This window comes from Lepus europaeus, chromosome 20, assembly GCF_033115175.1.
Source record: "Lepus europaeus isolate LE1 chromosome 20, mLepTim1.pri, whole genome shotgun sequence".
NCBI lineage: Eukaryota > Metazoa > Chordata > Mammalia > Lagomorpha > Leporidae > Lepus > Lepus europaeus.
The window spans coordinates 18,344,065-18,358,070 of NC_084846.1; the positions used below are offsets into that span (position 1 = coordinate 18,344,065).

The window sequence follows — 14,006 nt, forward strand, 5'->3', positions numbered from 1 at the left end:
TCAGCTTTCTCTCCTGATAAGTATCTAAGACCATCACTCCAAATAAGTCTCATGAAGAAGGCCAGAGTTACTGCCAATAGCTTCAGAATACCTCCTGCACCTAGTTATGTAGTTGAGAATACACTTTTACTTGTGATTAGATCAGAGAGTCATCAAAAGAAAGAGCCAAATAAGAATAATGTACATGGGTCCCAGAAAATGCCAAAAAAAAAAAAAAAAAAAAAGTGAGGGAACTTCCAAAATCTAGCCAACATCAAGTCATTCCTATACCTACTGGGTTCAGTTCCGTGACGTCCCACTCGAGGTACTCGGCAACATGCATCATTTGACTGATGATGTTTTCTAGTTCCTGGGGGGCACAAGGGGAATAAAGAGAGAGAGAGAGAGACGAACACAAGCCATTAGCAAGTTCTTAACACTTCAGGATTACAGGCACTGTTATGTCCAATATGGACCTCAATATCTTGGGTGAGTCACATCAATTCCTTATCATCCCACGTGTAAATATTATATATTTATATCTCACATATAAATAATATATTCTATATAATCACACATATAAAATGATATGAAAAGATGTCAAAAAGTACAAGGAAAATGGCCTTAAAGATAAGTTTGGTGCGAAAAGATCTGAAATCCTTATATAGTTTTGGAAAAAAAAAAAGAACACATTTTCCATGAACTTGCTGAAGGTGTCTTTTGTGTACACATAACTCAAATCTTCAAGGTCTGGTTAACTATACAGAATGGAGAGAGCTGACTCTGCCCTGTTTCTGTACTTGTCCTAGAGCGCATCACCACGAGAGGGCACAGCCACACCAGGAACCCTTTCCTTCCAGGAGAAGGAAGTCTTGGCGAAAGAAAGAGTGCATTGTCATGTCTGGTGATTTGCTAGACTCTGATTACCCTGGGAACAGATGTGGAGGGGTGGAAGGAAGTGTGTGAGGTTTATTTTTACTCAGATACACTGAGAGTGTATATTGACTGTTCTAGTCCTTTCTTGGGACAGTTTGCTGTGATAGAAAATGTTCAGGTTCAAGGTTCAGAGGTTAAGTATATGTAGAGTTTCTTTTGTGAGAAGATAGGATTTCAGTTTGAATTTTCAAACTACTCTGCTCACTTGTCAACTCTCCGAAGAACAGTTAGTTAAATACATATGTCTTGGCGAAAAAAAAAATAAAATATTTTATACATAGATATTGAATGTTTTATTTTTCCTAAAAGTATCTCCAGAAAAGATTAAATGCAGTTTTGTAAAATGCTTGTCATTTTAAATTTAGATGTTACATAATTTTAAAAGGGCTGTTTTACAGTGTAACTTAAAATGTAAGAAATACTGAAATTATGCTAATCAAACATGCTTCCACTGAAAAGGCTGATGTAATATACATGTAGTCAGTGCTCTTGGAATGGACAAGGACGTGTCATAACAGACGTTGTCTGGGGAGGCGGCATTGATGTCTTTGAGAACTGATGAAAGCTCACTCCTTCTCTCCAAAAAGGACAACCTTGAATTTTCTACTTAGGTTAAATAGGTTGCCCTGGAAATAAACAAACACAAATGCAGTTATCAGAGATGGGCAAATTCTGAAACTTGGTAGAACTGGGCATGTATGTCTGTGTAGATGTGTGTACTTTGTGTGTGCATGCATGTGGTACCAATCACTCACCTACTGTGTCTGTGCCTTGATGGACTGTGAGGGTCAAGGCCCCTGGATATAATATTAAGAACACAACCTTTTTTTGGTTGGCTGGTGTCTGGGCTTGTGCCATGAGAGAAGTTATTTAAGCTCTCCCGGACTCAGTTTCTCTATCACTATTAGGGAGAATCTAATCTCCTCTGGCTCACAGAGCTCCTGCAAAGATTAAACATGCTATTTTATGAATTTATCTTGCTGTAAGGAATGTTCGAAGTGATCAACAAACATTAACTCTTATTCTTATGGTCATGTTTCAAATGACCTATTTTCTGCTTTGCCTTGCATAGGTGAACTGTCACAATGTAAAAGTACCACCGCAAATGGCTTCAGAAGGTACAATTTGAGCCTGATATTGAAGGAAATATACAGGGCAGTAGATTGGGTGATGAAGACCTCCAATTACACACAAAGACTAGTTTAACCACAAACAAATCTATACGTTCCCAATTCATTGTTCAATATTGGGAATAGGGATATAAATATTGCAAGCAATCTCCTATATATGTTAACAAAGAGTGGCAAGAGACCAAAAAAAGCACTTGACTGAATTTTCAAATCAGCTGCCAACCCATGGCTAAAAGCCTAGTAAAGAAACGTCATTTTAACTTAATTAAAATGAAACATTAAAGAAAACAAACCAGCATTAACATATAATTTGCATTAGTGGAGTCATAAGTGCTATAATCAGCATATTGAAATATCTAGAAGAAATAAAAGTCCCTCATGGTGTAATGGTACCAGAAACTGAGCAAATTTATCATGTGACTTCATATTCCTTGATAGAAAACTAGTCTACCAAGCACTTAAAAATAACAGCATTTGAAAACTCACTAAAACTTAAACATAAGGAATGCGAGAATCGGAGCATGAGTTCAGAGTGGTGGCCATCTCCTAGAACAGGAACTACACGTTTTTACTTCACTCTAGCGAAGCTCACATCATTTTCTCCTATTTACTGCTACTTAAATAACTCCAACCTAACTGCCTTGCTTGGAAAACCCTGTTTTAACTCTGCCATACAGAGTTCCGACAGCTAAAGAGAGAAACTCACTCATTATCAGAGATAATCTTTATCTCATTTAGTGTTCATTGCATTAAAACATTTTTTTAAAAAAATATACCTGTGTTCTTCAAAAATGTCCAGAATCTGACACTTGTCCATTGATTAACATTCTTATTTTTCCTTCATCGAATAGGAAAGAACAGAATACATGAACCATGTTATCATCAAAAATACACTCGATTATTGGATGGGACCTGAAATGGTCGTTCACAGCAGATTCTGATTTCCACACTGGAACTAAATCCGACTTCCACAACTAGGAGAGCTATCAGGGATTCCAGCTCTTCCAAGTACAAGGGACTTCATTTTCTCCTTCAGTTAACCATAAGGGATGGCATTTTTCCTCCATTCTATTTATAGCTAAATCTGTGCAGTATAGACTACATATAAAATTGGGATAGATAGCAAAGGAAGTCTTTGAAAGCAATCTATAAATATGTTGACCTCATTTAACAGTGGAGATAAATAAGAATATTTCAAAGTGAGAAAATAATAATTAAACTGACTTTAAAATTCCTTTGAATTCTATTGATATTCTCTGTATTTTCCTTAGTGTCAAATGTCACTGATAGTTTTTCTGTCTTTCTAGATCAATGGTCTCAAGTTCCTCTTATGTTTTATTCAGACAAGGTTGGAGTCTGCCTTTGTTACTTAAGTTCAGAGCAGGAAAAGAAAAAGTCGTGTTTTGTAGCAAAATGATTGAATAAAACAACGCTAATCCTAACAGTTTGCAAAGATCACTCTTTCAAAAAACCAAATGATAGAAATCCTGTGCAAGTGCATGCAAATTATATAAAGGGTGCCTGCAGTGGTAATAGCTATAAATTTATTCATTGCATTTTTCCAGAAGAAGCTGCTTTCAAATTTTCACAGACAATCTGAAGAAAAAAAATTACCGAACTGTCGAGGAAGCCGTTCCCATCGGTGTCATAAAGGCGAAACATAACTGAATAAAAAAAGAGTGAAAAGACGACAGGTGAGCAAGATCAAGACTGGTTTAAAACAGTCTTTAAAATTTAGCTTGTCTTGGAAACAAATACTAAATCCCACCCCCCAAAGCAATTAATATGTGAGATAATTTTTTAAACTAACTGGAAATGAACTTTATCAGTTAAAAAACACACTGGATATCAGATATAAAAGTCTACGAGATTGTGTTTACATCTAGGAAACATTAACAAATGCTCTGGTTCACTCAAGTTCTTTATTGTAAGATCACTGAATATCAGCTCGTAAACAGCAAAAGAGAAATTGAAGCAGTCAGAGCCTAGATGTTAAAGGGAAGAGAAGATAAGGAAAAGCAAATATTAGGACTTTTGCAAACCAAGGATGATTTGGAACACATCATTCACTAACACACGAGCTTTGTCAAACACTTATTTTTATCTGTGCCACAGGAATACTCATCATGCCACAAGACACACATCTGCTATGAAAGTGGGGTGGTGCACACCACATGTACATGTTGAAAACTGCACAAGAGTGGAGATTTGGCATAGAGTTAAGACACCATGCAGGAAACCTGCATCTCACATTGGGGTGCCTGGGTTTGAGTCCTGGTTGTGACTCCTAATTCCAGCTTCCTGCTTATGTACACCCTGGGAGACAACAGTGGAGGCTCAAGTGGTTGGATCCCTGCTACCCATGTGCAAGACCTGGATTGAATTCCCAGCTCCTGGCACTGGCGGGGACAGCCAAAGCCATTTCAGGCATTTGGAAAGTAGAGAGCAGATGGGAGCTGTCTGTCTCTGTTTCTCTCTCTCTCTCTCTCTCTCTCTCTCTCTCGTAAATAAAAATAAAGAAGGAAGGAAATAATAAAAAGGGAAAAGGAAGGAAGGAAAGAAGGAACTAAGGAAGAAAGGTAGGCAGGCACAAAGGAACAAAAACCATAGATCACTCAGCAAATATAAGCCATGGTTATGATTGGTTCCCCGGTAGTGCAGGAGGGACTGGGTGTAGAACAAGGGCTGCTTTCTCTCTGCTGGAGGATGTCGACCCATTCGATGCATTATTACCAGGGCTATAATGGTTTATTTGTTTGAATCTAGGTGGAGCTGCCTGGGGTGACTAATCTTTGAACCCATCAAATATGGAAACAGACAGTGCTGGTTCTGTGCCAGGGAATGCAGGAAAGCACAGGACTGAAGTCCCTGGGCAACCTGAGGTCCCCTGTGTGACTCCTTCCACTAGGACTCCAAGGAAGGGGCTGCAGGTGCCACTGGAAATAAACGGGGAAGAACGATACAGCTGTGAAAACAGGAGAGCGGAAGCGGGGATTTGCGTTGTGTTTGTATAATTGCCTGAAGAATCTGAAAGACTGAAGTCTCACATTAATAAAGACAGTAAAAACTAGGAAGTACAATGACAGCAAGACTTTGATTATGTATCTGAGATTAACCATTATTTGTTTACTTAATGACTATTTTGCCAACTTCAACATAAAATTAATGATAAGATCCAAAATTAGTTTCTATATGGCTAAAAATGTTGTCAATTTAACTATGATATTCTATCCACAGTAAGACACAAACAAAGGCTAAAATGTAAAAATGTAAGGGGAAATGTGTACTTACTAAATTAAAGGGACATATGTTAGATCTATTTTCAGATTTCTGAGTTATCTCCATATTATCTTCCATAAAGGTTGTACTAGTTTATACTCCCTATAATTAAACTTTTTTAATTAAAGGAAACAATGTTAAAGAGGTGAGAAGACTTAAATATCTCCATTTACAAACCATGTTGTTCATTTGCTCAACAAAAGAATAACATAATGAAGGGAAAAAAAAAACTATACAGTATGTGTCTAGGTATTTCAAGATTTTCCAATGCAGCAGCAAAGAGTAAAACAAAGACACCAATATAAAACTTTGTTGGTGGCAAGAATTCACACACCACTCTGGGAAGGGAAGAAGTTCATGACCAAAGATGAGCAGAGGCCTCTGAGGATCCGGCCAACAGCTCAAAGGGACGGCCATCTGTGGTTTCATTAATCCTTGCTGGGGTAAATGACTAAAACAACTTATGCAGCTTGGATATACGGTACCCCTGTGCCTACTGGTAGATCCTGCTGGGCACATGAGCTCCAAGAAATACAGAAGCAGGTGTGGGGTGCACATGGCCCAGACCCCACCAAAGAAAAGCATTGCTTAGGTTATCAATCAGAGGCCAGTGGTCCAAGAAAAAGAGGTTGCACAGAATCCATTCTGGGGATTGGAAGGGCTGCAGAAGAGGCTGTGGTGTCAGTGAAATCATCCAGGGCCTCCAGTTGGACCAGGGATTGGCACCAAAGGGCGCTGTCTGTCCACAGAGAGGCAGCAATAGGTTTTCTCCCAGACTAATTTCGTCCTTAACTTGCTAATTGCTCCTGGAGAATTAGCTTTCATACCTAGTTCTCTGCCTCACCCAAAGACTCCGTGTGATTATTTATATTGAGAAAGTAATGATGACCTGCCTTAAGAAAAAAAAAAAAACAATTAAAAACATGCCTGTGGGGCCAGCACTATGGCATAGTAGATAAAGCCACCGCCTGCAGTGCCAGCATCCCATACGAGCACTGGTTCAAGTCCTGGCTGCTACACTTCTGATCCAGCTCTCTGCTATGGCCTGGGAAAGTGGTAGAAGACGGCTCCTGTATCCACATGGGAGACTCAGAAGAAGTTATTGGCTCCTGGCTTCAAACCAGCCCAGCTCCAGTTGTTCTGGCCATCTGGGGAGTGAACCAGCGATGGAAGACCTCTCTTTCTCTCTTTCACTGCTTCTGCCTCTCTGTAACACTGCCTTTCAAATAAATAAATAAATCTTAAAAAAAAAAAAAACACCTGTTTCTCTGTCTTTCCTAATCATTACTGTGAACTTAAAACTGACTTTAAAATGAATTCCTTCTTGCGTCCTAACACTGGACAGAAATATTCAACAAATTACCCAAGTGAACCTGTCAACATTATTATTATGGAAACCCAAGGTGAGCACATGACTAACCCCTCTAACTCCCTGCCTTTTTTTTTTTTTATTTGAAAGGCAGATCCACAGAGAGAGAAGGAAAGACAGAAAGACAGAGATACAGAGATCTTCCATCTGCTGGTTCACTCCTCACATGTCTGGAATAGCCAGAGCTAGGCCAGGCAGAAGCCAAGATCCAGGAGCTTCATCTAAGTCTCCTATGTGGGAGCAGAGACCCAAGGACTTGTGCCATCTTCCGCTGCCTTCCCAGAGCATTAGCAGAGAGTTGGATTAGAAGTGGAGCAGCCAGCACCAAACGTGGTGCCCTTATGGGATGCTGGCATTGCATGTGGTGGCTCACCTGCTATACCACAATGCCAGCTCCAGACCCCTTAAAGCTCCCTAATCACTTTTCTCCCCTCCCCAGTGCCACCCACGACCATGACTGCTTCATATCTTGTTTTCCATTTTAGCACCACTTAACTGAACTCCATTTGTGACTGCCTGTTATTTTTGTGGGTGGTGTTAGTTCCTTCATATTCTCCTCTGCACAGTATTTCTATGTGTATAAAATCACAAGGGATTCATTCTGCTGAAGGAATTCTTAGGTTGTCTCCCGTGTGATCTTTGCAGCAATGCTTTGGCTATTTCAAAGACTACTGGCACAAACCTTCTTGTGAATGGCTTTTATGCTAGGTGAATGTTCACCAGTTGGTTATAAACCAACATAGGCATGGATGTGCAAATGTTTACCTTTGGTAGAGACTGCCAAACAGTTAGCAAAAGTGGTTTCAGCACACTGGACTTCAACAACAATCCACGGCCATTTGAGCTGCTCCACTTACTCTGCAGCATGGACCATTGCCAGCGGCCTCACATGTGACCTGGTAGAAGCTCAGGAGTGTACCACTGGGAGTTTAATATACATTCTCCTGATATCAAGTAAGATGAAGGCGATTTTCATATGCTTACTGGCTAACTAAATATTCACTTATTTGAAGTGATTATTCAACGTTCTTGCCCAATTTTCTTTAGAGTTAGTTATTATTATTTACTGATTCACCAAAGTTCCCTTTTTGGTCATATGCTACATCATATTCTTTCCCAACTCTCTGTTTTAACATTTTGTTTTGTGAATAAAACCATTCTGTGAATTGAAGATCATAATTTTAATAGAAGGATTAATTAATCAATCCTTACCTTTGCTGTATAATATTTATGTTGTATAAAAAAATTAGCCTTCATAAGACCTTCTTTATTTGTCACCTAGATAATGTTGGAGTTAAATTTTCCTTATGGTTTGAGATGCAGATGATTTTAATTTTTTCTGTATATATAACAGATTTTATTTTTCAAAGAGTGATTAAAAATAACGGCAGTCTCATATGTTTTTCTCCCACGTTATCTTGCCACTTCCCCCATCAGGTGGGCGTCTGTAGCCACATCTCTTCAATCAGGATAAGTCTTCATTTGTACTAAATAAAATGCGGCAAAGTCATTCCACTTGTTTCTGAAACTAATATCCTAACAGATGAGACAGTTTCTTCCTTACTTAGTGGAATACTTGCATTTGGAGAACACAGTCACCTTGTCAGGAATCCAAATGTCCCAAAGCTGTTTGCAATCTCAAACTGTCCAACATGGAAGACAAAGACAATCTTGAGATGAGAGAGATCAGGGGTGCAGGAGAGTTTTGAAACATTCCCAGGATATTCCAGATCTCCTCTGCTCCAGCTCCAGCCTATTTGACTGTAGTCGTACCTGACACCTGCAGCCAGGCTACCTGGGTAGTTTTTTTTTTTTTTTTATCAAAATGTTTTACCCACATACAAGAATTAGAGAGATAATACAAGTAGTGCCATTGTGTAAGGCCATAAAATGTGGGGGCAGTTTGTTAGAACAGACAACAGAGCAATAGTAGGTATCCAGTTAACCAGGTGTGAGCTCATTACTGGAATAATGATCCTTATTAGTTCTTTAGAACCGGCTTTGTCATGAGCAGGTATCCGCTCATGTTTGTTTGGATCAGTTGCCAGATTCCCTGTACAGTACCAATGATTATTGGTCTATTACTGCAACAGTGCACACTGTCTTCACTGTGACAACTTTAAAAACATACCTTCACATGCAATCTAATACATACTGTGATTTAGTTTACCAGGGTGTGTGTTATCCTTGTCCTCTTCATTTATACAAAATACTCATAAAAAGCTTGTGTATCACCTCCCCACTCTGCCCCCCAAAACAAAAATAAAATCAGCGAACAAACAAAATCCCTGTTGAATTTCTGTTGAGACTGCCCTGAATTTATAGATTTATGGAGAATACTTATCGTACAGAGTCTCAAAATCTTCTGTTTCATGGCATTCTGGTGAAAATCCTTTCAAATGTTCAGTGCACATAAATGATAAAGTTTTAAAATTTTCATTTTCTTATTATTTGCTTTTGTTATCTAGAAATACAGGTAACTATTTTTACTTTATAGTCAGAAATCATTCTAAGTCCATTTATAGCTTCAAATATTTATCTGCAAATAATCTTGGAATTTAAGGTAAATAATCATGTAGTCTATAAACAATTATTTTTAATATCTCCCTTTTCCCACCCTCAGAAAATCAATGCATTTTTCCTGTCATTGCCATGAGCAATGATATCCAAGACAAATTTGTTTTAAACTCACAGCAATTCCCAATGGAACAATCATCAACATCTCATTCTGAAATAGAGAGATTGGTGGAAGTTTGTAATAAATACACATATGTAGACTAAGGGAGCTCTTTATTGTTTCTAGTAAGCTAAGAGTTTTATTGTTATGGTTTTTAAAAATATTTTATTTATTTATTTGAGAGGCAGAGTTGCAGAGAGAGGGAGGGACAGAGAGAGCAAGGTCTTCCATCCACTGGTTCACTCCGCAAAGGCCAGAGCTGGGCCAATCTGAAGCTGGGAGCCAAGAGTTCTTCTGGGCCTGCCACATGGGTGTAGGGACCCAAGCACTAGGGCCATCCTCTGATGCTTTTCTAGGTGCATCAGCAGGGAGCTGGATCGGAAGTGGAGCAGCCTGAACTCCAAACAGTGCCCATATGGGATGCAGGCACTGTAGGCAGTGGCTCAACCCACCCACACCACATCCCGGCCCTAGGTGTTTTGTTTTTAATTATAGGTAGAGCAAATGTGGAATATGATCAAACACTTCAGTTTTATTGAAATAATCAGAAATGGTTTCTCCTTTATTCTCTTAGGTGTGGGAAAATAGATGCTTGGTTTCCTAATGGTAACTCAAACTCACATACTTGACATAATCATAACTTGGACCTTGATATTTTATGTAGATCACTTTACATGGATGACTTCACTGTGAATATCTAGCCTTCTCTTTTCCTATTCTCTGGATGATTACCTAGATGACTTGTGTGACTACTGCTTGAATTAATGTAATTAATGTTTATCGTGATGCACTGGAGAATACATCTTGCCCTGGATATTTGGAAAGTGACTTTTATATTATGAATTCAGTCTACTTAACGAGTATGAGAATTTTAGGACTTTCAATTTTTTATTTGGTCAATTTTAATAAATTGTGGTTTTCCATGAAAGCATCTTTTAAATCTAAATTTTGAGTTTACTGGCATAAATTTATTCATAAAATATCTGTATTACCCTTTATATGTCTGCAGTGTTTGCAACATCCAAATTTTCTATTGCTTTCTTAGCTATCTGTACAGCTGCCACATTCCCATATCTGAAATGTTTGGACCAGAAGTGTTTCATAATTTAAGCTTTTTTTTTTTTTTTTTTTTTCAAATTTTGGAGGTGGAAGATGCTGTGGCACACAAGTGGGTTAAGCCAATCTTGGAACATCAATGGTACAAATCAGAGTGCCTGGGATTTAGTCCCACCTCTGCTTTAGACCCAACTTCCTGTGACCACCTGAGAGGCACTAGACAACAGACCAAGTACTTGGGTCCCTGCCACCCACACGGTAAATCATGACACAGCTTTTGGCTAGTGGCTTCAGCCTGGCCTGGCCTTAGCTATTGCAGGCATTTGGGGAGTGAACTAGTGAATGAAAGATCTCTCTCTCTCTCTTTCTCAACCACCCTCCCAACACTCCACCTTTCAAATAAGTAAATCTTTTTAAAAGTTTTTTGGAATATTTGAATATATATATATAAAAAATGAAATATCTTAGAAATAAGACCCAAATCTAAACAAAATTCATTTCCATAGATTGTCTGTATAAATAGCTAGAAGGCAAATTAGTATAATATTTTAAATTTTTTTTTTCATGAAACAATGCTTGTGTATTTCCTAGCTGAAGGGGCTGGGAGGGTCTTTTGCCTTTGGGTCACTAAATAAACCAAGTGTTTTACACCTACGCTTTGGCTGTGATCCATCCGCAGAGGTCTGTGTGGAATTCCTCAATTGTGGTATCACTTTGGAGCTCAGAATGTTGTGGATTTGGGGGCATTTGTGAAATCTGAATTATATGTTAGAAATGCTCATCCTGAATCTCTTTATAAAAAGTCTTTTTAACAAAAGAACAAGTGGTTATCCATGAATGAAGTAAAACATCTTGAATCTTATCTCACACCAAACACAAACATTAGTTTAAAGCATTTTTTAACTTTAATCTTAAGCTAAATTATCTTCTAGAAGAAAATACAGTAAAATATCTCTACTCCCTTTAGATAACCAAGACTTCTTATGGTGGGCTCAAAAAGCATGAAGTATTAATGAAAAAAAAAGATTGAATTAAACTGCATCATAATCAGAACATATGCCCTTTAAAAATAAAAATACTCTTAAAAATAAATATGCCAGCCAGAGATTTTAAAACATTTTCAGGATTCATACTATATGAACAAATTCAACAAATTCTATAGCTCAGCTATAAAACTCAATTAAGAATGAGACAAAAATTTGAGCAGAGGCTTCAAAATGGGATGAAATATGAGTAGCCCATGAATATATATATCAAACTGCACATCATCAGTCATCAAGAAAATGCAACTGTAAAGCACACTTAGAAATCCCCTTATACCTACTAGAAATTCTTGGGCATTCAGCTTTATTTCCCATGCTGAAAAATAACTACTGAAAACTGCCCAGCTAGCAGCCTCTTAGTTATTTGATAATTGATAACTTAAAGACAACAGAAAACCTGGGCTCCCATCCCCCAAGGTTGGAGTTCTAGCTCCACTTCAATCACAACTTCCTGTGAATGCACACCCTGGGAGGCTGCAGGGGTGACTGGAGTAAAAGAATTTGACTTGCAAATCCAACTGGCTCTGATAATTCTCAGAAACCTTCTAAGATACTTAAAATATATATTCATTCTAAATTCCCTAGTTGTTTCTAGTAGCAACATTGGTGTGAAAACACCTGGCTCATTATTGCCTGAAACAGAAGCCTAATGTTTACATAATTTATTTTAAAACACATTAAGAGTTCATTGTTGCTTATGAACAGAGTTGGAGAATTTTATTTTTATTTATTTATTTATTTTTTTTTTGGACAGGCAGAGTGGATAGTGAGAGAGAGAGAGAGACAGAGAGAAAGGTCTTCCTTTTTGCCGTTGGTTCACCCTCCAATGGCCGCTGCGGCCGGCGCATCTCGCTGATCCGAAGCCAGGAGCCAGTGCTTCTCCTGGTCTCCCATGCGGGTGCAGGGCCCAAGCACTTGGGCCATCCTCCACTGCTTTCCCAGGCCATAGCAGAGAGCTGGCCTGGAAGAGGAGCAACCGGGATAGAATCCGGCACCCCAACCGGGACTAGAACCCGGTGTGCCGGCGCCGCAAGGTGGAGGATTAGCCTGTTAAGCCACGGCGCCGGCCAGAATTTTAAACTCTAGTTAAAAATAATAGCAATAACAAAAAATACCAGATATAGTGGAAGGCTCATTATTGTATGCCTTCTATTTCAATCAAGTCCTGGTCAAGGTTAAAACTTTTCTTTAGCCCTGGAGAAAAGAGAACGAGCCAGCAATTTTAATTTTTGAGATAATTCCATCTTAATAATTTAAAGTTGTAGTGGAGTGAAGGAAAACATTAAATATTGAGTACATATATTTATGGTGACTTTCTACTAAAGTACCGTGATAGTAACAATAAGAAATGAGCATGATTCTAGAAGCACAAAGACAATGAGAGAAGAAAAAACACCTAAAAGCTGTTGAGACACTAACTCACAGATCTCAGGAATATGAACAAGCTATTAGAAGACAAAAGGTACTGATTTTCGGCTAGCGCCGCGGCTCAATAGGCTAATCCTCCGCCTTGCAGTGCTGGCACACCGGGTTCTAGTCCCAGTCGGGGTACCGATCCTGTCCCGGTTGCCCCTCTTCCAGGCCAGCTCTCTGCTGTGGCCAGGGAGTGCAGTGGAGGATGGCCCAAGTGCTTGGGCCCTGCACCCTATGGGAGACCAGGAGAAGCACCTGGCTCCTGCCATCGGATCAGCGCGGTGCGCCGGCTGCAGCACACTACCGTGGCGGCCATTGGAGGGTGAACCAATGGCAAAAGGAAGACCTTTCTCTCTGTCTCTCTCTCACTGTCCACTCTGTCTGTCAAAAAAAAAAAAAAACAAACAAACAAACAAAAAAAAAAACGGTACTGATTTTCACACAAAAGGTTGTGAACTGGAAGAAGAGTAATCAATCCACCTGGAAAAAAAATAACCCTTCAAGTACTACTCCTCACATGTTGTCCCTCAACCATCAACCAAAGAGCAAATCTTTGAGTCCAGCAAAAGTCAAACCATGTGAGTTCTTGGCTCAAAGTCCTGGTCCTTGGGAAATGTACTGAGAGGAGTACAATAGCAGAGGTAGAGGTATTGTGTGACGGTCCATGTCCTGACTCCTTAAAGACTACTCCTTGATCTCCAGGGAGTCAGACTTAAACTTCACCCACTCACCCACACTGTCACCAACCTCAGATCCTTTCCAAAAAGTAATTTGAAAGAAACTAACAATATAAGGAGACCTCAGAAGATGGAAGACGTAATAAGTTACAGGAAAGCTTGAATCCATGAGATAGAACAGATTGCAATCCTGCAGAGAATAAATGGTTTTTCTGCCAAGTTACAAGTATGATAGAAAAGAAGGGGATGGACGTCTTCAAAAAATGTATATGATGCCCCAGATGTAAAATGAAAGACTGAAGAAGAAAAATGATAGAATGTGAAAAAGGCAAAAATAATTTGGGATTCTGTCATAGAGACTGAATTCTCAAATGATAGCAATTCTATAAAGACAGAGCAAGTAGAATAAATTGGAGAGGAGTAATAATCACTGAGAAGATAAAGGAA

General features: G+C 39.0%; 1 protein-coding gene across 6 annotated transcripts in view; it reads right to left on the reverse strand.

Moving 5' to 3' along the window:
- Positions 1-14,006, reverse strand: part of DGKB (diacylglycerol kinase beta) — a 690,527-nt gene that overhangs the window by 527,048 nt on the left and 149,473 nt on the right. For all 6 annotated transcript variants that reach the window (XM_062178201.1, XM_062178199.1, XM_062178197.1 and 3 more), the window contains 2 exons: positions 3,660-3,709; positions 275-349 (listed from right to left, as the gene is read on the reverse strand). In XM_062178201.1, the coding sequence (XP_062034185.1) occupies positions 275-349; positions 3,660-3,709 (125 nt within the window). The remainder of the gene's footprint in view (positions 1-274; positions 350-3,659; positions 3,710-14,006) is intronic.